Here is a 24,343-nt window from a genome sequence, read left to right as displayed (position 1 = left end):
CCTCCCATAAGGACCAAATCCACTGAACCATGGATAAAATTGCAGGATTTCATTGCCTGCATTGTTTGGGATTTTAACAGCCGAGCACCCTCCTGACCAGCGTGCCGGTCTCGTTCTTGTCCCACCTGATGGCCTTCTTGCAAAAGGTGGTGGCTTCTCTCAGGACCCAAAGATATCCCCCAGTCCTGTCTGCAAAACACTTCTCCCATTCCTTGTGAGGGTACCACCCGGCACCCTGACCTGTCTTCCTCATACCAGATCATCCCATCCCTCATCAGCTCTCACTCCTCCATCCTTGTCAACTTCTTTTAGCGAGTAATCTGTTTCTACAGCTGTAAAAAAAAATAAATATTCAAAACCACCACCTGTCGTGACGTCCTACGTAAAATAGTAAGGATTACAACAACACCCACCACCTTCTATTAGCGATCTACTAAGGAAAGCAAACAGCCACCCACTTGAGAAGAAGTCTGACAGGGGAAGCAGCATTTCTCCCCCAGCCCTTCCCCTGTCCGCCAGACAAAGCCTGTTCAGCAGCGTCTGTGCAAGACTTGGCTGTTACGTAAATAGCAAATCATGTCTTGGAGCCAGCTGAGGAAAAAAAGGCCCCCAGCCCGAGGCCCTGCACACAGAGCAATGGAAGTGCTTGCCCCCAAAAGGATGGCTTTCCACAGCGCTTCTCGTTTGAGCAGGATGGAGCCCATTAAACCCAGAGAAAGATGGCTCGGAGCTCCAGGCCTCCTCACCCCAACGCTCAGCCACTTCTCCTAGCCCAAAAAAGGAAACAAATCCACGACCAAATTGCTTCCAATATTTTTTTTTTTTCCAAGCTATTGTTATGTGACTGCATTTGGAAGTAAGAGAGAAAAAACAAATGCATGACTGTGGTCAATGTCTGTGCTAGAATAGGGGAAGAAAAAAAAAAAAATAGACCAAAAAACCAACGACCCAATCCTTGCTTTATGTGCTTAGTCACTTTTGGAGAGGACTGTACCCAGGGAGGAGACCGGGCAGAAGCAGTGACACACCATAACCAGCCACCAGGCCCTGGGGGGCTGGCAGTGGGAGATGCAGAGCAGGCAGGAATCTAGCATCCATTTCTTAATGTACGCCGATGAGCACAAGAAATTCTTGAAAGATGCGGCCTCTGGTATTTGCTCAGTTGTCTATTAGGGAAAAAGAAACAAAACTCTTTGGGTCTTCCAAAGATCCTCACGTTACCTGTCCAGTAAAGGAAAATAGGGAACATTCGAGTCTCTTATTTTACAGAGGTTCTTTTAAGACAACAGCATTAGGTACTCTACAGAACTGCAATAAAAAGACATCCTCTGCCTCAAAGAATGCCTCTCTAATTGCTTACAGAGCCTGTCAACGCCTTCTTTGAGAAGGGAAGTCTGTGACTGTCCCATAGCACCAAATACCCCTAGAAAAAACTTTCACTGTTCCGTGCAAAGTCATCTGTAGACCAGCTCAGTACCTACCCCAACACCATCCCCTCCAAAGTACACTATATACCGTCACTTGCTACAGACCACACAGGCAATGTGAGAAGTGGGAAGGAAGAAAGACTTTTTCCTCACTCTTTAGCAACTGGGAAAACTCGTCCATACAAGGGAAATCCAATCTCAGACGTATCAGTATGGAAAACAGTGATCATTTGTTAACTTGCAAAATGCCATAAACTCTTTTAGGATGAAAGTACTCCTCGGTTTTGAGGAGATGCTGCTCCATGATTTTTAGTCCTGTTGTGCATCTGCCATGTTCTGTTCTGGGATGGATAAAGCAAACCACACTCAGGTAGTCACATCTACAACACGCTTCAGGATTTAAGTCTCTCATGAAAGAGATAAGCTATCTAAACATGAAGTGTAACAACGGGACAAAAAGCAGCTTCCAGCACTCCCTCTACAAGCCTAATAGGGAAACGATGATAATTTCCCTCTGTGCTTCTCGCCAGCTGAAGTCTGTCTGTTTTCCAGCCCCCCCTGCCCTGCCGATAACAAACATCTGGTAGGGGCGTCCTCCCTCGTGCAAGAGGGGAACAGACCCCTCGCAGCCTCTGGGGCTCTGTACCTCAGCAAAGCCCCTGGGGAGCCCCTGCTATAAAAGCCACAGAGAAACCTCTGCCAGCTTTCTCTATTGACTACAGAAGTGTTACATGGAAAACGATTTATTTATTTATTTATTTATTTTACAGCCCCCAATAAGGGCCTCAGTAGTTAAGGAGACCTTCAAGAACAGCACGCGAGGAGTCTGTGGTGGAGGCGATCCCTTGAAGGCCACCCCAGGCGTGACTTTCCAATGCTCTCTATTTTAGGATCTGCCTTCCTATCCCTTATCTACCAGCAGCTTTTACTTATCGACTGCTTCAGCAGAAAGCCCTGGAGGCTCCAGGCTGCGGGCTCCCTGCCAAGGCTGCCTTGCTCAGAGATGTCCTGCTGAAGCCTCCTGGCCTGCCACACGCCGTGTCTGCCAGCCTTGCTGAGCCTCTCCTCCGGCCGCCTGAAGGGAGCTGGGTCCACACAAACGCCTCCAGGCCCACACAAACACCTCCAGGCCCAGCGTCGGGAGATCTGAAATGCTGATAAGTTCACCTCTGGACCCCTGGGCCCCGATCTGCGGGTAATGAGGGGAAGGAGGGAAGCGGAGCCATGGCTCCCCTTTCCAGGGAGGCTGGTCTGTCTCCAAGAGCGGCCTCCGGGGAGGCTGCAGCCTTGCCTGCCTGGGCAAGGGCTCCCCAAACCCGCTCCGACACGCCAGCACCCTGCGCTCGCCTCGGGTCGCGCTCCAGCAGCGCGGAGGCACCGCCAGCGGTGCCTTATCAGCCCTCCCCAGAACAAGTAAGGACAGGGGCGCTCGGGATATGGCCCAACAAGCCTTGCTCGGCCCCGGCACAGGGACCTCAGGCAGAAGAGGGTGAATTGAAGCCAGGAAATTGGGAAGGAGGGAAGCGTGAGGGCCCAGCAGCAGCCCCCACATCCTTTAGGAGGCAGCACGTGCTTGGGGAACGGGCGCGCGTTCGCAGGACCCACTGTAATCCCAGTATCATTTCCCACTGCCAAGTCCGAGAAGAAAGCAGAACTGAGAGGGATGCGTATGCTGGGAAGAAGGGAGATGTTATTTTCACTAAGCATGAGGAGAGATGGGTGGCACAACCCATTTTTTTTTTTTTTTTGGTATCTTCCCCACCCCACAGCATCCCGGGCTACCTGCACCAAGCAGGAGCTGGGCATCCAGGCACCCAGCACGTCCCCAGCCCAATGTTCAACGCGGTCGGGAGCTCTCAGGAAGAGCACCTCTTTTATTCCTCATCCCTCCTCCTGCACCTCCCTGCAACACACGGTATTTATGTGCTGACTGCAGAGCAGCAAGCAGCGCGTCCTCTTGCATCTGGGCTGCAGCATGTGGGCTTGGCCTTGGCAGTGTCTGCTAGAGCTCATCCTTGGCTCGTGTGCTAAAATTAAGTGCCTCCAGAGCAGGAGGAGCACAGTCCCAGACCCCCGGAGAAAGAAGGCACGCGGTATTTATGCAGCAAGACCGTTTTGCTCGCAGCACGCACTTTCATTACGCTGGCTCCCCGCTCTCCCAGCTATCCTTCAAAGCACCACACCACAACCAAAAACCAGCTGACAGGAGAGAACCGAAGTCATTCCCTTCCCCTCAGCCACCAAGTCCTGCAGGGGCAAGACACTACCAACAACACCTGCAGTGCCAGGGGCCCCAGGTGGACAACCACTCACTGGAGCCACCATCCTTCGGTGACTGATGCAAGGGCTAATGAAGATGAAACTCTGCTATGGACAACTCTCAGCTGAAGAGAGCTCTGAGGCAAAATATCCCCAATGATGCTCTTCTGAAGAGCAGGGCAAGGTGGAGGATGGAGCACGGGGCTGGGTATCAGGCAACACAGTGTCCATAGTAAGCTCCAACCCCAATGTGCTGAGTGACCCCAAGGCACACAAGTCCTTCTTCATGCTTTGTTTTCATCTCTGGTCCTGCTTTTGTCTTGCTGTTTCAACAGCGTCTAACGTGGCTGGGTCCCCGTCTCAGTTAAACCTTGTAGACACTACTACAATACAAATAATAATTTAGGTTTTGGAATACAGTGGTGGCATGGCAGACCTTCCTCAGGCCTTTGCCCAGGGAGCCAGTGTTAAGAAACCTCTACTTATCTTCAATGCTTCGGCTACGCACAAACTGGGTTACGCTCAGATTTTTGTGGCTGCTGAAATCCGTGCTTGTTTGCTTGGTCACTCGTTTGGGAAATTTTTGGGAAGGTGGTTCTTTGAAGTGGCTCGGATGGTAGGGGTGTCCAAAGCTGTCCCAGGGGAGGCAGATTATAGGGCAGAGAGCAGGCGAGGTGGTCAGGCATCAGTGATAAACATGGACTTGCCACTTTGCTCTTGACATTGTCCACTTTGTGCTTCTTCTCCCTCCACCCCAAATCTGCAGCCAGGCAATCATGAGGAAAACCCTACCACTGTACAAACAGCACGTATGTTCCTGCTTAACCTAGTGTGTTAACACAAATAGTTGACCCTTGCTTGCACAAAAGCCAGCAGACTCCATGAGGCAGTCAGCAGTGTCCCACAGCTTGTGCTGCGTGTTTGTGGAGCCCACGGGCTGCACGGTCACCGAGCATGGCTGACCATCAACCTGAGACCTTCTCCCTCTCTGCTGGCTGGGCAGAAGTCTCCAACAGGACCTGGAGCTCAGGTGCCAAGGCACTAAGCTACTCGTGCAATGTTCACCACTGCTGAGGTGGTGCAAGAGGGGCAAGGGCCTCCAAAGCAAGTCACCCTTGTGCTGTCTCACACTCTTCCTCTACACCATTAGGTCAAGTGCTCAGGCACAAGTTGGCACACAAGGTCTACTCCTCGCCTCCTCTGAAGCAAAGATCTCTCTGCTTCAGGCCAGCTCCAGCTTTGGATGTGTCCCTGGTGATGGTGGACACATCTAGAGCAGCTTCATGCCTCTCTTAGGAGCCCTCTGTGCTCCGTCTTCTCACAGCCCTGTCTCACCCCACAAGCATCAGGCTCCAGAGGTGCCCAAGAGCTACATGCCAGATGTCCAGCTTGGCCAGCTGAGGGGTAAGGAAGTCCCCACGGGGATGCAAAGGCTGGCAGAAACTCTCCACCATGCCATTAAGTCACGCCAGGTGCTCCTGAAAAATCCCACCCAGCGCGTTTCTGAAAACATCTCCGGACACCGTGACTCGAAGCCACCCCTTCAACCTGACAGTGCTTGGGTTTGTTCAACAAGCAGCTTTCGGTGAGGGGGAAAAACAACAAATAAATCACATTCACCATCAGCTTAGATTCAGGGGGGCCAAAGGAATCGCTCAGGCACAGCAGCGGGCTCTGAAGAAGCGGGGCCAGCTCGTCCCTTTTACCACCCACGGCCAAGAAACGTGCAAGCAAGCACCACCTTCCTGCCCCAGAGGGGACTGCCATCCAGCAGAGGGCTGGAGCCACGAGAAGGCTCCACGTCAGCTACAGCCCAGGGAGCAACTTGGGACAGAAGGCGCTAGCTGAAGTAAATTATTATTCAGCATCCAGAACGCCATTGGCTTCCAAATAATTGTCTATTTGTGTGCGTGCATGCACAAGAATCCTCGTTCCGTGGTCTCTGCCAGCATATTCCCAGTACTGCCACTCTCCGGGGACAAGGCCCATACTTGTATTCAATCTTGGTGTTGGATCTCGAACACTAAACTTTCAGATTTTGTTTTAAAAAACATTTTCTCTGGCAACCGGGCTGTTAATGGATTTGATGTTTTTGCTCTTGCCTCCTACCTACCTTTAAAAGCTTGGCACCAGAGGGCTTCTTTGAAGATAAGGCCAAATTTGCAATTTAAGGGGTGGAACTTCATAAAGCTAGACACGGAGGGATGGAGAGGAGGAGGGAAAAAAAAAAAAAAAACAGGAGCCACTTTGCTTGTCGAGATACACACTGTACAGTAGTACATAAGACTACAATGGCCTCTCTGTACCACCGCTGGCTGCAGCCATAAATTTGCTGCAGCTGCAGGGCTGCTACCTACGCTAGGCTCCCCACGGGTCCTGCTCAGCGAGCGGCTCCTCTCCAGCTGGACAGCCAGCCTGCCCCCAGAGCAAAACCAGAGCCCACATCCACCCCGCACGCACGGGTGGACGTCCCCTGAGGCGACCGCAGCAGCCGAAACCCACGGCGGTCCTAATCCGAGAGGGTTTTTGTGGCAGCCAGCAAAGCCACGGCCTCTGCGGATCTCCAGCAGCCCTACCCTCGGCACCACAAGGAGGCAGGGAAGCGCCGCTCTCAGGTTGTGCAGGTGGAGAAGTGAGGAAACTTGCCCTAAGCCGGGGGGGAATCGGGATGCAAAGAACCAAAGCCAGCTCTCCTGCCCTAAAAGGCTGGCATCACTGAGCTGGGTAGCTGCTCTTCCTCAAAGTAGCACAATAAGTGAGAGTGACATTACCAAAGGAAGCTGCTTTTTGCATATAAATGGTATATTTCAGGCCAGTGCACCCACATTTGAGGTTTATTTCTCAAACACTACCTCAGTAGGTTTGCATCTGCACAAGCTTTCTTTACCACACCAAGCCCAACATTGAGCTCTGCCTCACCTGTCCTCTGTTAATTAGGCAATAAAACAAAAAGCAACCTCCCTGTGATACCTGAAAGCTGCCAACGCAACTCTGACAGGGACCTTCACACCCTTTTTCTCTCCACTTTTAGGATTTAAGGGGCAGAAGAGCCCGATGCACAGCCTTTAGACACAGAAGCTTGTTCAGACTCGCTGGCATGGCAGGCAGCAAACCCATCCTTGCACTTGGCAGGGCTGTAGGGCCACAGCTCTGCACAAGTGCAGGACTGGCTGGCTAATCCCTTTTCCATCCAGCGCAGACCTTGCAGAGCAAAAATGGCATCGCCATCACAGGGCTCAGGGTGAAAGACTCGCTCCCTCTGCCAGGAGCAGGAGCTCACAGAAGGTGCCCACTTTCCAAGCCACCATCTGGCTCTCACAGACACACACCACAGCCCCAAACCTCTTGTGATCCCCACGGCAGCGGGTTTTCATAGCAGCAACATGCTGCTGCGTGGTTTGGACGATGCCCAGCCAGCCTCCGACCCGCTGCACGGGCACAAGGTGCAATCCCCAGCCCCACGTCCAAGGGGAGCTCGGGGAAGGTTTTGGCCACGGGGCTGCAGCATCCCCGGAGCAGCCGAGCTGAAAGGGAGGGTAAAATTTGGCTCTCACCTCTGTGCTGGCACACTGCCCACAAAGAGGGCGAAGAAGCTCGAGCACGTCCCACACGCTCCCCGAAGCACATTTTCCTCCATCGGTCCCGGCAGAGCCAAAATAAATTGGCACTGGCTCCTGCTCGAGTGCTCCTGTAAGGCACAAGAGCAGCCCGAGAGCCCCTCTCAGCCACTGAGCCTCCTCTGTGCCAGGTGCTCTGCTAACAACTCCATCAGGCACAGCTGAGCCCCTCAGCCTGCTCGTCCTCTTGCAGGGAAGAAAAGGGGCCCTTTTAATAAAAGGAGCATGCAGGCTCCTCAGGGCAGGGATCTGTCCTTCCCTGTTTACGTACAAAACCCCGCACTGCCCGCGGCAGCTTCAGCACCGCAGGCTTTTCCCCTACAACAAACAACTCTCCGAGCTCCTCCGCTTCCACCGTGCTCCAGCCCCTTTTGTCTCTGCTGTGCTGCTGGAGCCCACCCCACGCTCCTGTGGAGAGCAGATTTGAAGGAGCCTTGCGCGCAAATGTGCGTGCAAAGCAAATTTTGGAGGCTTCCCATCCTGCGAGCGCTGCGCTCAGCCAAGGGAGCAGCGGGAACAATGCCGTGGGATTCAGGGCCAAGAAGGACTGAACCAGGCACCAGGAAATCAGGAAAGATGCTTGCGATGCATTTGGTCGAACAGTTGCTCAAAAATACATTTAGGAGAAAAAAAAAATAAAAAATGGAAGCCGGTCTTCACCGGGACCTGCAATCCCTTTATTCATTACCCTGCAAATTGTCCTTGTGGCCTAGGAGCTGGAATACTTAACAACCTTTTAAGCTGAGCCTTGACCACAGGAGCACCAAAGTACACAGCAGCAGGTTTTTCCCTCAGGATGTTTTCAGTCTAACCAGAAACAGGAAGTCTCTGAAGGTTTTGCAAGAGAGCTTCTGCGTTGTGGGATACCCCATCCCAGCAGCAGACTTTGCAGGGCAGAGCTCCTAGCCTGGGAGGCTATGGTTTAAACCAAGAGATTTGCAATCCCTGGTCCACAAGACGCAAGCAGTAACACATCAAAATACCCTTGCACGTCAAAGAAGTCCAGGGGAATTGCTCCTCATACATCTGAGGCACAGAGTTTCAGGCACTAAAATGACCAGCTGACCATTATTTATTGCCCAAGAAACTCGTGTGAACCCAGAGTTACTCTGGCCTACTGCTGCTGGGACTTTTTGAGGGCTGAGTGACTGAGACTTACCAACCTGGTAGGTAAGGGGCCCTTTGGGAGATGGCCTGTCTCCACCTGGGCACAGGGAAAGATTTTGGAGGTGCAGAGGAGCATGGCCAAGCTTGTGTCCCCTGGTGTGTCTGAGCTCTGCCCTGAGACACAAGGGACACTGCTCTTGATGGCAATTTGGGTGGCAACTCACCCCACCTGCACAGGCTTCAGTCCTATTTTCTGCAGGGGGAAACTGAGGCACGGGGCTATGAGGGAAATTGTTTAAGCTCATGCAACGCATGTGCATTGGTCACAGTCCTGACAGCTCAACATCCAAACCTCTGCATCCACCTGAAGAGGGTCTTTCCTCCTGTTGCTCATACCTTGCCTGGTATTTTAGTCAAGCATGGTCAGCCCGTAAGGAAGGAGAGAAACAATAAAATATCAGGTCTGCTCTAAACAGATTAGCTTTCTTAACTGAGGGAAGGAAGTGTCCCCTCAGCATCTCTGAGGGGAGTGGGGACAGAGCAGGCTGCTCGCTTCCCAACCCCACCTGCACTGGGCAATAATTCACCTGTCCTCTAAAACAGCAAAACTCCAAACTGAGAGTCTCACACCCGACTGGCTGGGAAGGCCTCTGCAAACACCAGGCACCCAGCTTCACTTTGCAGTGGTGAAGAGCCTCTCATCCTGTACTTACTGGGAATATCGTGTCAGTACATGATACAAAAAAGCTATATTTTCCAGACCACAGGGCTACAGAGCATCCATAAGACTCACATGCCAGTTTGTAGCACATATATTCACCTGTAAAAGTTCTCCTTTGCACCAAGCAGAGAAGAGATGTTTGTGGTGTCAGCTGTTTGTGCTGGGATATCTCTCAAAGAAAGGTGTCATGGGTGTGCATGTATGTACGAGAGAGAGGAGAAATTGAACTTACTTTCCAAATCTGCACAGGACCCTTGTGCACTCTTCAGATGAACCTGCCTCATTTTCCCCAGCGGGGAGGACTGCTCCCTACCTGACTCCAACCCTCACAGCAAACACCTCTTGTCTGTGTTGTAGTGTGGGATGAGCCTCTGTAATTGTAGCTGGGAGGGGGTGGGAGGGTTTAAAAAAGTACATAGAACAAAACTCCATTTATTTCTTGTCAGAGAATATCACTCACTCAGCAGGGAGCTCACAGCTCTCCCTAATTGTCCTATTTACTTTAGAAGGTCCCAAGATGACTCCCATTAGTGAGGGAAGTTATTTCACCTTCATTTCTTTAGGTCACTTAAATAAACAGAACAAATCTTCATTGCAAACCCGTGAAATGTTTCTGCTGAAGTCCTTGCCAGAGCCATAAACCTCAATATCCAACCCACTGAAAAAACCACGTGCATGTATGTATTTATGCATATATATGTAGGAGCCCTCCTTCAAACGTAGGCACACTGAGGCAGTTCAAAACAAGAAAACAAAGTTAAAGCCCTACTCGCAAAAGCACCCACATTCTTCTAATATTTTCCACGATAGTTTTTTAGCCCATGGGAAAATAAACTTTAACGGCAGATTGCGAATTAACGTACCCAAAAGATACCGTGGTAGGGATATAGAAATTAGAACTGGACACCAAGGAAATCAAACAATTTAAGACATGCCTGGAATTACGGGCGGGCACACAGTGTGTGTGGAAGCCTGTTATCCCACTTGCATAACGCTGCAGAGAGGTCAAGAGAGTTTCTTTAAAACAAACAAGGACAAAAAAAACCTTTAATAGACCTGAACTGCCTTTCCCATAATGCCAGTGAAATCACACTCAGGGTGCCAGAATTAGCCGAGGAAGCGCTCAAAGACACCAGATTTCTATTAAATACCTTTTGCCAGCTGGAGGTATTGGGAAAAGCCCCTTGTTACTTTTCAAAGTAATTATTAGCATATGCAGAGCACTGGGAAAAGTCTCATTTGGACATGGCTACAAATGCTGCATCCCGCTTTGTCCCCAGCACATTTGCTAGTTGCAGCCACCACCGAGACCTGCCAAAGCTCCAGCACCAGCAGCAAGGCGCACACGCACGACTCCTCCAGCATCCCGCCGCAGAGCAGAAAGTCACTTCCCCCAACCCAAATCGCGCCTCGTCCTTGCACCAGCGATAAAAATCTACCGTTGCACAAGAGAAGGACTGAAATTTTGCTCACGGATTACCCACCCACGCTCGTCTTTGCAGGAGCAAAGCCCCTTCACACAGCACAAACCAAAGTGTATTTGGTTGTGTTTGCAGGGGCTGCGACTTGCCTGCAAACTCCCATCTGCTTTTGACAAGAGCTGGAGCAACAGGAGACGAAAACATTTTCTTTTTTTTTTTTTTTTTTTGCACAGCTCTTTTCCTTCTCCCTCTCTCCACCGCACTCCTCGGCCAGCCGGTGGCGAGGACAGGGAGATGTCGTGGACCAAGCTTTAGGGGAAGTTTTAAGCAAAGCGCCGGAGCACCGCGGTGTGGATGTGCTCCGGGCCCTCCATTAACGCCGCCTGGCCGAGGAGGAAGGGCTGGGGGAGGCTGACCCGCTCCCCAAATCCCACCTGCCCCAGCACAAACCCAAACCCCGCACAGGCTGGGGCCGGCGGGACATCGCTCTTCTCTTGTCACCTCCTTGGCGCGCCCGCTGACCCCTTCCCGGCATCCCGACGGCAACTTCCCCAACTCCGGCACAAAGCCAGGGGGCTGAGGAGGGGGAAAGCCCCTCGCCCCTTTGGCTGGACGCCCCCCTGGCCCGCTCCCCTCCGCTTCACTCACCGGGGGCTCCGGCCCAGCAGGCGGGGGGAACGCGACCGTGCCCGAAATTGAGCGAAGCAACAAAGAGGCTTAACTCCAGGAGCTGGCAACTTCCAGGCCGGATCTGCGGGGAATTCAGCACACACACACAGAGAAAAGAAAAATAGTAATAATAAAAAGAGGAAAAAAAAAAAAAAAAAGAGAGAGAGAAAGGAAAAAAAGCCTGTTTTGGGGGGAAAAAGGGAGGGGAAGGTGGGGGCCCTTGACTTGGGGGTTGCCGGCGGTGTTTTGCGGCTGGTTATATGCGGAGCTGAGGCACGGCGGGGAGAGCAGCACGGGTGGAGGAGGAGGAGGAGGAGGAGGAGAAGGAGGAGGAGGAGGAGGAGGAGGAGGAGGAGGGAAGGGGAGCGAGGACGCGGGGAGCCAGACCCTCCATACGGGAGACGGCTTTTGGATGACTGAACTCCCAAACAATTCCCTGCTCCGGCTACTCCTGCCCCAGCGCCTCTCCCTCCTCCCCTCCCCCTGAGGAGGAGGAGGGATGAAGAGGAGGAGCCAGAGGAGGGAGAAAACACAAAATTCAACTCCCTTCCCCAAAAAGCAAGGCAGCGGCCGCTTGTTCACCCTCACACACACACACACCCCCAGCAATAACAATAACCAGCATCATCTGGCCGCTGCCTACCCCGAAGGGAGGCCGCCGGCACCCACGGGGCTGCTGCCCGCCCGGCTGCCGCACTCCCCCCGGCAGGCGGAAGCGGGAAAGTTGGGCCGAAAAGTTTGGCCTGACAAGGAGGGAGGCCACCGTGGCGGCTAGGGCAACAACGGGGTGGCCAGCGGGATGGTGGCGGCAGGGCCATGGCTCCCCCAGGCCCGGAGGGGAGATGGCCGCCAGAGCTCACCACACGGAGCGGCTGCCTCAGCATGGGGTCGGGAGGGACAGGCAGTGCCACCGTGGGCATCAGGGACTGAGGGGTTTGGGGTTGTAGGAGGCGATGTTCAGGCTGTGAGAGCATCTGGGGGTGGATATCACGTGAGGTGTTGTGGTAGACCTTCTGATTGACCTCGTCGCCCTGTAGGGACCACGCTGGGAAAGTTGTGTGGAAGTTTCGCCAAGCACCTGTTGAAATTCAAGGGGTCGGACAGCTTTCCTACGGGTCTGCCAGCTCAGCAGCAGGCACCCGCCGGAGGTACCTATGAGCAACCGTGCCCCGGCATGCCCTGACCCGCAGCCTCACAAGCCGGGCAGCTTCTTCAGCCATCCCTGCTCTTTCTGGCAAACCTGCCAACACCGAGCCATGCCAGGTTTCTGTGTTATGCTCAGCTCTGCGTGTTGCATGTCTGCAGGAGAGTTAGATCCTTCCTCCAGGCTCTGGTGATGGCTTGCAGGGTGCGACTGGGCAAGTCCCGGTCGACACTGCGTGCCTCAGTTTCCCCAGTTGTGTGAATGGAGTTCAAACATCTCCATCACTGCCTCGCAGACCAGTTTCCTCCACAAATTAACCCTCAAATACAGCTTCTCTGAAGGGGACGTGGAGAAAAGTGAGACAAGAAGAAGACTTTTTCTTCCAACCATCCCCCCTGGCAAGTGCTTACCCTTGGGTAAATCATTTCAGGCACAAATCTTCAAAAAAGGCAAAGACACCAATCCCTGCGATTAAACCAAACCAGCTCCTGCTCCCTGCCTCCCTCCACTCCAAAGGATGTATATGTGCCCAACAACACACAAGCTAGTAAAATTACCCCAGAGGTGCTGGGAAATCCTTTAAAAGTCCTGCAATAAAGACAAGTTTGAAACAAATCTGCTGCCGCTGCAAGGTCAGACTAGGACTGTTTACGAACTATGAACAGGTTTCTCACACCTTTGCCATGCACAGGGCATAGATGATACGCGTGATACAGTTTTTAAATCTGATTTTTGTTGATGATGTTGTTTCTGCTTGGTTTTGAGTTTCTCGTTTCCTCATTTTATGATGGGGTACTGAAAATTTCAAAACTCATTCGTCTGCGGGGTTTCTGGAGTTCCAAGGAAATATGTGCTGATGGCTCCTTGACTTGCACATGAATGGGCAGGCTTACCAAGTTGAACACAAACTTCCTTCCTCCCCAGCATTAACTTTGCTGTCCAATTATCTTTTAAAGATCTGTTTCCCAGAGTCCAAGCTTTTTCTTTTCATTGCCCAGCAACACAGCCCTTAGGTGCTAAATCCATATGTAGACACCTCACTAAGTGGGCTAATTTTTACAAGTGCTGAGACCTCTAGCACCTGCCTTATCTGAAAAGCAGCGGTTTCCTAATTTAGAGCAGTCGTAAACTGTCCTAAATTAAAACAGGAATTGAATTAGCCCTGACGAGTTTTAGGCTTACAGAGGTGGGAAGAAAGAGGCGAGGGAGAAGAAATAAAGCTACCCTGTGCAAAGAAGTGCCCTGGGGCTTGTTTCATGCTAGGAAAAAAAAAAAAAAAAAAAAAAAAAAAGGCCAGGATTGCGGCCCCACAGGATTGCATTCCCTGTTTATCCGCAGAGAGGAGGAAACGTGGGGTGCAGCAGCACCCTTCATTTACTATTCTTCCCACATCACTCTACGAAATGCCTTGGGGATGAAGTAGGAAGCGGGTTCATGCAGCCATGTCCCCTGTGCACCCACAGATGAGCTCACGGGCTCTAGGCTGGCACCCCTTTACTTCAAACCACCCACCAGAACTGCCCTCAGGTTGTCATTGACCTGGCTGAAGTTCAAAGCAGCGAGAAAGCCAAAAACCCCTCCTTTAGCCCCATTCTGTAGGGTTTAAGGAAGCTTTTACTATGGGCAAGCTGCGGCTGGGGGGGACCCGTCCCCCTCGGGAGGTGCCGGAGCATCCCGATCCTTGGCCCCAGCCCTCTGCGATCCCAGGCAAAATTCCCACTGCTGCTGCTGTCGGATGCAAAGGCTCCTCCTCGGGGCCGCAGGAGCTCCAGCTGTTTGACATTGTGCGGAGCAAGGCGGGGGGCACCGAGGGACTCCGCATGAAAGGGCGAGCTCAAAGGAAACCGGACCCTGGCATGTCGGCACGATACGCAGTGGGTAACAGGCTCAGTTAAATTTGCTCATTCAGCCAGCTAAGAGGGAGAGTTTTCTCATCCGCCCTGCTATGTTTAATTCATCCACACATGCCTCCCAATTATGGACGGAGCAATAAACAGACGGGGATGCTGGGGGTGGGGGAGAGACAGGCAGCCCCCAGCCCCCAAACCTGGGCTCCCCGAAAAAATGGTGACCTGCACGCTGCTGTCCTGGCTGTTTTCCTGGGGAAATCAGCACTACTAACTGACTCTCTGTAAATTTTAGCCCAAATTTGTGCCTCTCTCTTTTCAGAAATACACATTGCAGGAGGTGTGTGCACAGTGATGCTTCCAGATGTCCAGGCCCAGCCTTTGAGTCAAGTGAAACTCCCAGCAAAAATCCGTGCAGCATTCCTGCCTCCATCGAGGCTCCTGGACTTGCCCCCAGGTTTTCCTGTTCCCACGGGAGGCATTGGGCCATGGAGCCAAAGGCAAGGTGCAGAAAGCCCCCCTCAAAGCCATGTGGCTGCCTTGTAGGGAATTCATGATGAGTCTGATGAGAGAGGACAAGAAAGTGGCAAGGATGCATCTCCAGGAGCTGGCTGGTCCGAGGGCAGCAGCCTCCAACCCAAGTGGGGAAGCGAATGGGAAGCCCCTGGTTCAAAGGGGTTTCAGCATGAGTTTTGCTTTGTTTACCCTCTTGTAAAGCTATTTGTTACTTCGATAATCCATAGGAAATGGGATCATTTCTCTCCCGGCTTGTCAAATTAAATAAACAAATAAAACCTTGTTTGGCTGGTGAACAGCTTAGAAAGGAAAGTGTATTTGTACAGGGATTCAGGATCTAAGCATCTTGCAGGGGCAGAAGATTAAGAAAGTAATCAGAGAAAGAAAGAAGGAAGCAATTCAGTCATCAAAACTCAAGAGAGCCAAATTAAAGAGGGGGGTGGGACGGGATGACAAGAGATAGGGCCTGGCTATATTAGGAAATCTGTGCGGGAGTAAACTCAACCAGCCTGAGGTCAGTTTAGTTTCACCACTAGGGCCCAAGTCAGGGACTTAGACTTGCTTGTGAGAAGCTCGCCCTGAAGTCGGACAGAGATGTCCCACTTTGGCTGAGATGTTATTTCAGAATACGTGTGTGGTGTAATTCTTGTAACCTGAAGGGTAAACTGGTGGTAGATCTGCCTGGTTTCGGGTAGGGGCTGGCAACAGGGTGGTTTTATCGTTACAGTCCCTATTTCAGACACTGTAAAACCAGCATATAAGAAAGATTCCCCCAGAAATGTGTCATTCTCCTTTTGCACAGTGAAAGTTATATTGGTATAAAATGTGTTACATGTAGGTATAGCTGTGCCTACACTCCTGGTGTCGCATTATATGCATAATGGGGACTTTCTAAAGAAGTATCATTCTGTTAGTGGTCGGCTCATTGATAAAAAATATTTGGACTCCAGGGCTTCCAGGTCTATGAGATGGTCAAGTTCATGTTCATTTGTCTCCTTGTCTTAAAAAGTTCAGGAATCTACAGTTGGAGAGATCATCTTGTATTTGGGGTGTGCTTTACAATGCCACTAAGCATTTTAGGTGGGGGACAGGGTCTTTAAGCAAAGCCTTTGCTAATTGGAAATAATCCCGTGCAAAAGGCAAAACTTTTTGCTTGAGTAAGGAGCTCAAACACCCTAAGTAAACAGTCTTTTTTCCCCCTGAGATCCTGCTTTCCAATGCAGGATCGTGCCAATGCAGCCACGTTTATGATCATGACCACAGAGCAGTATGGGAAGTCCTGAGCATGGACACAGGAGCACCACGAACCTGGTGTGTGCAGAAAGAGCTCACGCTGATTCTTCAACACCTGCCCTCCTGCCTGTGGCTTCATCACCAAAATCCACCTCAGAGTTATAAGCCTGATGGGACAGAACATAAAATCAAGGCCGTGCATTTCCTCTTTTGCTGGGACAGTGATGCAAAAAAGCAGTTCCTTCTCATGCCAGAGGAACCACTTTTTTTTCTCTGTGGAGATGCTGCGTGGAAATCTGGTGCTACCATATAGTCAATAGGAGTCTTATTCCCATCACTACAGGGTTTAGGATTTCACACTTTTTACTGATTCCCTTAATCTGAAGTAAGTCTTTTGGGGTTTACAGACATCAACAGCCAAGATAGGGAGGCATCCTAAAGGTGTTCTGGGTTAATGCTGAAGGCTGAAAAGACCCCTTTAGCTGGGGTGCAGTCCCCGAGTAATTACACTGATGATAAATAGCTACCTGTCATGTCTATCAGCAAGGGAGCTTACGTTTTAAGGCATGCAGATCTCCTTTACATCACATTCTCTCTTTGTGGCAGTCGGTCTATTCACCTATTATTTACCCGTAATCTCTCCTCCTCCACCGCTTCCCCACACACCTGTTGCCTTGCCTTCCTTCTTTTTCATCACCTGTGCCTTGTTCTGCCCCTTGGAAGAGCCCTCCAAAAAGTCCTTGTCCCCGCCAGCCCCCTGTCTGTCCCCGTGCCCCCACCCTGCCATCACCTGCATCCCCAGCGTGAAATCCATCCGGATTGACCCTGCACGGAGTACTTTTGAGCCGGGTCAGGCTCGCTAGGGCATGCAGTGCTGATAAAAGGCAGCTCTGATGGGCTCTGTCAGGGATCCCGGAGAAACAGCCTGGAAAAAAATCTGTGAGCCCACAGCCCAGCCTGGAGATGACGAGGCATGTGGGGAAGCACCCGTAGTGCAGGTGGGTCCTACTCGGCTAGCCCCTAGTCCTTCGAGGACAACTCCCCTCTCCTGGAGGCCCCCCTGGCCAGGGGAGGTTCCTCACCTCTCAAGGAACATCAGAGATGCCACCCTTCATAAGCTGATCTTGTGCAGCCGTGTCCCTGCAGCTAGCCAAACCTGGGGAGCCCGCAAGAGACTGCCCTAGGAGAGGGGTGCTCCCTGGTGTGCTCTTGTCCAGCTCAGACAGAGGCATCTCCTAAAATATCATAGTGGTACCAACCTGCCTTTCTATCTTTGTTCATTATTCCTGGAGCGACCCTTTCATACCACCCTCAGCAATATCCCAGCCCTCTGGTGTTTAGACTTGCAGCCCCTGACTTCTGAACTGCTTGAAGTGCCTCTCCTTCGGGTTAGGCTGGCTACGCATTGCCTGCCTGCGTTACTCCTTTAACGCTCTCCCCTCCAAAATGCTACTTTTGTCTCGGAAACCAAAGGCTGACACCCCACTGCAATCTGCGGACCGTGTAAAAGAAAGCTGCTCTTACAGCTCCGTGCCTCTCCGCGCGTCTGCCCGGTTTTGTCCTCTCATTAGGCTGTGCACACACACACTCCCGTTGCATGTTAAAGAGCAGGATAGCAAAGCACCTCCCAGGCATTTCTTTGTAACTTTAGAAACCAGGTCCCCCTTTAGAAAAGAGAAGCACGGCTGATAGCAAGGCCGCGGTGCTCAGGGGTATACGGTTTCTGAGGACAAGGGTTAGATGGACTTTAAAAGGTTATACAGCTTAGTGTTTCTGAGCCTTTTTTAATCCAGAGAACAAACTAACCTTTGGGTGAAGAAAAAAAAAATAATAAAAAATCCACAGATTCTTTCACAGAGTGATACCACACAGCAGCCAGCGTGCGCTGCCAAAGAAAGATCAGCCAAAGCTTTGAAATTCTGCTTTTTTTTTTTTTTTTTTTTTTTTTTAATTCCCCAACTGCTTTTATTTGCCGCTGTTTCATTTGGCTGCATGTGTTAGATGTTGCACGAGGCATGAGGGTACGGGGGGAGGACTTGGAGGAGGATGCTGTGACCCAGTTGTGGACCACCTCCTGAAGCCCTGCGAGCCATCGGTGCTCCCAACACCCTTGCGTAGCCTGCCTGGTGGCACCGAGGCCAAGATCCATGCAATCCCCTCCTGCCTGGCACAGACCATGCCCGCAGGCTCCTTGTGGAAGGCAAAAAAGGGGAGCAATCCTTTCCGTACAACTCGGGTTTTTGGTGGTACAGGAACAGCTCTCCTCGTTACTTCTGGGCCTACTTGGGCCTGCTGTTTTGGACCACCCCTGCTTAGTGCTCGCAGCCCTTTGGTCCTGCCTGTTGGTCAGGCAGATAGTCTGAGTTTGGGCCCAGTTCTCCCTCAGCTACCCGGGTGCAGGCGCCCCCAAATTCCCAGCGGTGTGGAGGCAATGTAACGCGAGAAGTGTGTGAGGCCCTTTCTTCTGGCCTCCTCTCGTAAATCACCTCCTGCAGCAGCACCTGAAGTCATTTTGACGAGACCAAAGCACGCATCAAGAAGCTTTTGTAGGGAGCCTGGGCAGATCAAATGCTCTCCGAGGGTTTGCTGTACCATGCAGGCCTGCATACCACGTGGCTGGGGTTGCTGAGCACTCGTGGAGTGAGGGCATAAAGCCACCAGGGAAATCCAGGTTTCTTCTGCTCATTGCACTGACCAAGCAGAGTGACCCCAGCTGAGCGATCAAGCATAATCTCCTTCCTCTTTCCTCTCATCAGAATATAGGGTCAGTTTGCTCGAGAGGTTTCAAGTTATACCAGCTTTCTGGTAGTGAAGCTTTCCCATGAGACTGAACTGCGGGGCAGCTTGCTTTTTTTTTTTTTTGTGGCCTTTCCTACAGTGTCCCTTGCGTGAGCTGCAAGGACAGGGAATTCCCCTCCCACCAGAGCAGCTCCTTGTGCAGCTCCTTGCCTGTCTCTCTTGGTAGGAGAGACATAACAGGAGATCCTACAGCGTGCTTGTGAGGGGTGAGTGATATACCAGTCCCAGTTAGACCATGATACTGAATGATAAGCGAATTGTCTCATGTGGTTGTGCTATGGTGCTCACCACCTCATCCCTTACCTGCTTCTGCTGCCTCATCCTCCCATCCCGTCCTTGTCCAGGTCTCTCTGTGTGCCATCACTGAGGATCTTCGTGCGTGGGGTCATAGCATGTCTCCAAAACATGAAAAATGAGGCTGTGCCATATTAGAGGTACTTATACCCAAAGAAGACAGAGCAAAATACAGCCCTGAGGCCCCCAGCATGACCCAACGCTGTTGCCTCTCAGGCATGTTTCTTGGGTGTGTGTGGGATGTCAGATTTTCTCATTTAGTGCCAAATTCTTCCTCCTAGAGTGCATCCAAACTAAAAACCAGGCCCCCAGACCCTGCCCCCTTCTGAAGGCCTGCTCGCTGCTGCTCAGAGGACAACAACCTCTCCATGGTCAAGAGGCTGGACTTCCTGTAGGGAAGCACGACAGCAGTATCAAACACAGCTCAGCTTGGCCGTTTTTGTTCGTGCTACCACCATTACCATCACCACAAAATTAATATATCTCTACCCAAGAGATATTTGCGTAAAACACATTTTTTTAAACAACCCTACAAAGGGTTAATGTATTTGGGGAAAACCCTGGGGCCACCTTGCCATCTGGCCGATCTGCCCTGTGTCCTGTGACCTGGGATTTCCTCAGGACCCCGAAGGAGCCGAATTTCCTCCTTGAACTTCAGTGGGAATTGGTAGTGGTGGGGGTCTCCCCTCCCTCAAAAGCTCAGACAAGCACTCCTCAGGCATCTCTCTCTTCTGCTTGTCACTCTTTGCCCTGTTTGTTTATTTTTTGCACTTCTCACAGCCCGGACAAGGCAAACAGGCTAGTCTATTGTTGGTGTGCATCTCTTTCACTGTACGCTTTGTTTATGTCTTAGCACAGTGATGCAATATTTGGGTTGAACGCTTCAAGGGGAAATGTTTATAGAACTAAAAAAATATTTCCATTTGATTTGTTTATAGGAAGTTTTTTCTTGTGGTCTTTGGTTTTGAAAAGGCCTTCACATGTTTTCTTTTCTGCCCCCCCCTCAGCGCTCCCCCTTCGCAGATTTGGAGTTTGGAGCCAAATTCAGCCATGATAACACCGTGACTGACTCATTAGGTATTTCCACCACAGCTCAGCACTGTGGCATTGGAGTATCTTCCTCCTGGCACCCCAGCTCTTCCCAGCACTGTCATCCTCCCCTGCACCAGCTTCTTCAAGCCTGTATGTGGGGTTGGGGGGCTCCAGCCCTGGACCCCCACGACCGCCCCTTGCTCCCGAATTGCCCCTGCCTGGGGCCATCCCTCGGGAAGGGTGAGCTGCACCCCGGGGGAGAGCTGGAAGAGTTAAACGGGAACAGTACTGGGAAGGGAAAACAAAAGAGTAATAGGAAAGGCATCTTCGTGTGACCAAGGGCTTAACCGAAACCAGGCCTTCTCCCTCCATCCCAGCCGGGAAAACAAGGGAATATGTGCAGGCAGCCGCCGGCCGAGCGCGAGCATGCGTCCTCCTCCGCAGGCAGCAAGGCACGGCCGAGCGCATCCACTCCCCCTCGCTGCCCTCTGCATCCACTTGCCATACGTGTGTCTGCCAGCAGGAATACGACAGAGAGCACCGGCTGTAACAACACGTCCCAGGCTCCTTGAACCAACAAATACCAGCCCTCCACATTTCCCCTACGCAGCCCCGCACCTATGTCACCACCGTTTCGGCCGGATGGCCCCTGAGCCCAGGTGCAGATGGCTTTCCATGAGCTCACCAACCAGCAGGGCTCCACAGACCATCGTTTGGCAACAGCCGGCATAGGAAAAATTACTCTGAGGGCTGTCTCCAGCTACTTCCAGCTGCTGCCTGTGCAGGAATAACATGAGATCACTGGCTCGGAGGACGCCTTGGCTTCCTCAGCCTCTGGCCATCAGCAGGTGGCCCTGGAAGTGGAAAACCTTGTGAGCTGTGGCACGGGGAGCTGGCGCCTGGGCACTGGGATCGCACCCAGATGTGTAAATAAAAGCCAGGCTCCCTTGCCTTGCAGGCTAGCGGGCTCTGCCACACGAGGAGAGGGCAATTGGTGTTTGTTTTCCCCCCAGCGTACACCATTTTAGAAAACAGCATGCCCTGTCTGGGAGCGTGACGGCTACACCACAAGTAGGCTTGCCTTATCCCTTTAGATTAGGGCTGAGGCTGCCCGAGAGCCACAGACACTTGTGCATTTGTGCACCCCAAGCAAGCTGGTGAGGAGTGGGGCTGGCCTTTGTCTCTGCTGAGAGCATTACCAGAGGTTTCCTCGATGGTATGTACGAGGCTGGGTGAAGGCCAATGTATTTGTTCAGGTGAGAATTGTATTATCTGTGGCTTCTTGGTCTACAATACACCTATGGGCCACCATAACCAATATATGCTGGTCTGTCTTGGCTCTCCTAGTGCAAGAGAGACACCAGAGCATCATGCTGTTAGGGATTTTAGTACACTGAGAGCCAGACGGAATAGAGCACCATAGGAAGATGAGGACAAGGTAGACCAAAGTGTACTTACAGGTCCCATAACCACAAGCCTTGCTTTGGGACATCATTGGGAGTAACTGCACTCCCCGCTGATGGCGACTGCACATCTGCTTGTGTGCTGCTGTCAGATGCTGGATGGTGGTTCCTAAGAGGGGCAGAAATAGCTTATTTATTCTGTTTGGCATCTATATCCATTCCCTCTTATTTCTCACTTCTCCTCCCAACCCATAACCCCCTCCCCCAAAAGCCAGGCTAATGCCTTCCAGATGAGGTGCTAGAAGCTGTTAATTGCACCCGGATCCATCCTGATTTGTGCTTCAGTCAGCGAGGCACCTCGCTAATGGATCTGAGACTTGGCAGTGGGCCTGGGCCTGGCGTCAAAGGAAATAGATGAGAGGGAAAGAGAGAGCAGAGGGCTGGAGGGAGCGCGGGGAGACCCAGAAAGGAAAATGATCGCTCCTCCTCGCAGCAAGGGGCTGGATGGTGATAAGGGCCTGCAGTTCTCCCTGTGCCAGAGGAGCATTGCCTTCTCCTGGTGGAAGCCCAACACTGGCCCTGGGAGCTGCTCCCTGCTCTGGGGAAGGTTTGTGCTTGTGGAGGCAGAGCTGCAGCACACCTGGGCCTCATGGGGCTGGAGATGCTGGAGCCCTGGGGATGAAGAGCTTCCTACCGACCACCAAACTTTAAGGGTTTCCTCTTCAGTGGGTTCTCAGAAGCCGCTTGAGGTGCAGGCTTGCTTCTGGACATGTGGGACAACACCAACCCAAGGTGATCACAAAGACGGGATGCTAAGGCTGAAAGCACTGGGGCCTTTCTCCCTCAGTAACTCCTCAAAAGGATCGGCCACCTTGGCTTTGCCTGGTTGGAGAATCTGAAGACCCCAGTGCTGCAGCCCCCAGGATGTCCACTTCAGCATCACAGCCTGGGGCTGAGGAAAAGATTGTCACTAAGTGTTTGGGGGTTATCTTGAGGTTGTTTGGGAGTTTTCTTGGCAAGAAGCAGCCTCCTTTCTGTGTGCTGGAGGCCCCAGGAGACCACACAGTGGTTTCTCTCCGTCATGAGTTACCCGTCCAGCACTAAACCCAGTGTCTTCCCTAAAACATTTTATGAAAGGGAGTTTATTACACTCATTTTACTGGTGGAGAAGATGAGGGTCAGAAGCAAAGTAACTTTGCCTAAGGTCCCACGTGGAGTCTGGGCCCCATCTGGGAAGGGACTTGTGGTTCTCAGCCAGAGGCTACCTCCTCTGCTAGACCAAGTGCTGAAACCAGCAGCACCATGAAGTCATCAGAGAGGGAAGTAAGGTTTAAAGGCTATACCAGATTAAAAAAAAATGCCTACTCAGAATAGAGAAGATGGTTAAACCCACACTGGTGATCTGGATGCATGGACATTTGGTCTTCACTGCAAAAAAAAAAAAAAAAAAAAAAAAAAAAAAAAAAAAAAAGCAAGCAGGAAACACCCAGGTGGAAGGGAAGAGGTAAGCAGTCTGCAGCTACCAGGAGGGCCCTGGAGGTGTGGTGCAGCATCTGGTAATGAACTCGATAATCCTGGGAACGACGCTGCTGGTGGAGGAGATGTGCCAGGCCGAACGTGGAAACGGGACAACCAGAAGCAACCAACGGCAGTGGGAACCCAGTTGGTTGGAACCAGTAAGGAACCGTGCTGAATCCCCTTTGGCTGTGAGTCCCATTTTCATCAACTTTGCAATTCTTGGCAAAGATCTGAGGGAGTTTCCACTAGACTGTGATTCATTTGGTGAAATCTGATCTTGGCCAGCAGGGGAGGGAAGCAGACAGACAGACAGACTGACAGAGACACGGTGCAATATGAGCAGAGGCAAGGCTGTCAGGCCTCTGCAAAGGGGGCAGAAAGAGACCTGTTCTGCCCGATAGGGATCTCGGTGGGCAATCTGCTAGGGGAAGAGGTAAGGAAGTAGGAGAGCAAACTAATTACAGACATTGTGTGTGTTTGTATGTGTCTACAGACTGATTAGCTCATGTCTCCAAAGCATTTGGAGATGGAAACCAGTTAATTATCCTTATTAATTTTTCCCCTTTTGCGGTCCTGGTTATTTTTGGAGACCATTTTAAAGACAATGCACCACCCAGGTGCTGGCTGCCCCAAAGCCTGCTGGAATTCCCGACGTGTCTTTTCCTTCCCTCACACAAAGGACAAAACCCAACGAGAATGATTCCTGCTTCTTGAAACGAGGACAAATCAAATAATGAAAAAAAAAAAAAATTAATGGCAGGGAAAAATGACGTCTCCCCACTGGCATGCCCACATGACATGATGTGTGTCTGCTTCTGTGCTTCGCGGGGGACAAAGACAAGGTGGCTGCCTGTTAGTGCACTTGCTGGTGCCCTGAGATACTGGCAGATGGGTACCTGAATACACCAAACACCTGGCTTTAAATTTCACCTGCTACCTATGAAAAAAAATAGGAAAAGTCTGGCTGTGGAGAAATTCCCATCCCTTTCCTTCACCTCCTTGCTGTGTCTTGCTGCCCTGGGCCCAGGTGCTGCCTGGACAGATCCAGAGATCGAGACATTTTTTCAGTGCTATGCCAAGGCATTAAGCACTGGGAAACTAGACCATGCACACCACGTTACAATAAAAGGGATAGCTGAAGACTTCCAGACCATGACAGGTTTGATCTGGCTTGTTTATTTTTTGGCAGGAGGGACCGAGGGAGGCCAGGGCAGGGACCGAGCATGTGTTATATGTGCCAGAGAGAGCACGTCTCCTCCAAGTCAGCTGTCTTCTGTCTGCTTTCACATGTGGCCGTTCAGGCCCATTATGGTGCTGCGCTTTGCCTGGTGGGCTG

General features: G+C 51.7%; 1 protein-coding gene across 1 annotated transcript in view; it reads right to left on the bottom strand.

The window, feature by feature from the left end:
• BOC (BOC cell adhesion associated, oncogene regulated) overlaps positions 1–11,087 on the bottom strand; it is a gene marked incomplete at its 5' end in the record, with an annotated part of 39,379 nt that extends 28,292 nt beyond the window's left edge. Inside the window, 2 exon segments of the mRNA XM_084302033.1 lie at positions 10,987–11,014; positions 11,016–11,087. Coding sequence (XP_084158159.1) covers positions 10,987–11,014; positions 11,016–11,087 — 100 coding nt within the window.
• Positions 11,088–24,343: the final 13,256 nt, after the last annotated feature.

Source organism: Netta rufina (genome assembly GCF_964035555.1).
Source record: "Netta rufina genome assembly, chromosome: 1".
NCBI classification, from domain to species: Eukaryota; Metazoa; Chordata; class Aves; order Anseriformes; family Anatidae; genus Netta; species Netta rufina.
Note: the sequence above shows the minus strand (reverse complement) of the source record. Positions and strands in the feature narration are given on the sequence as shown.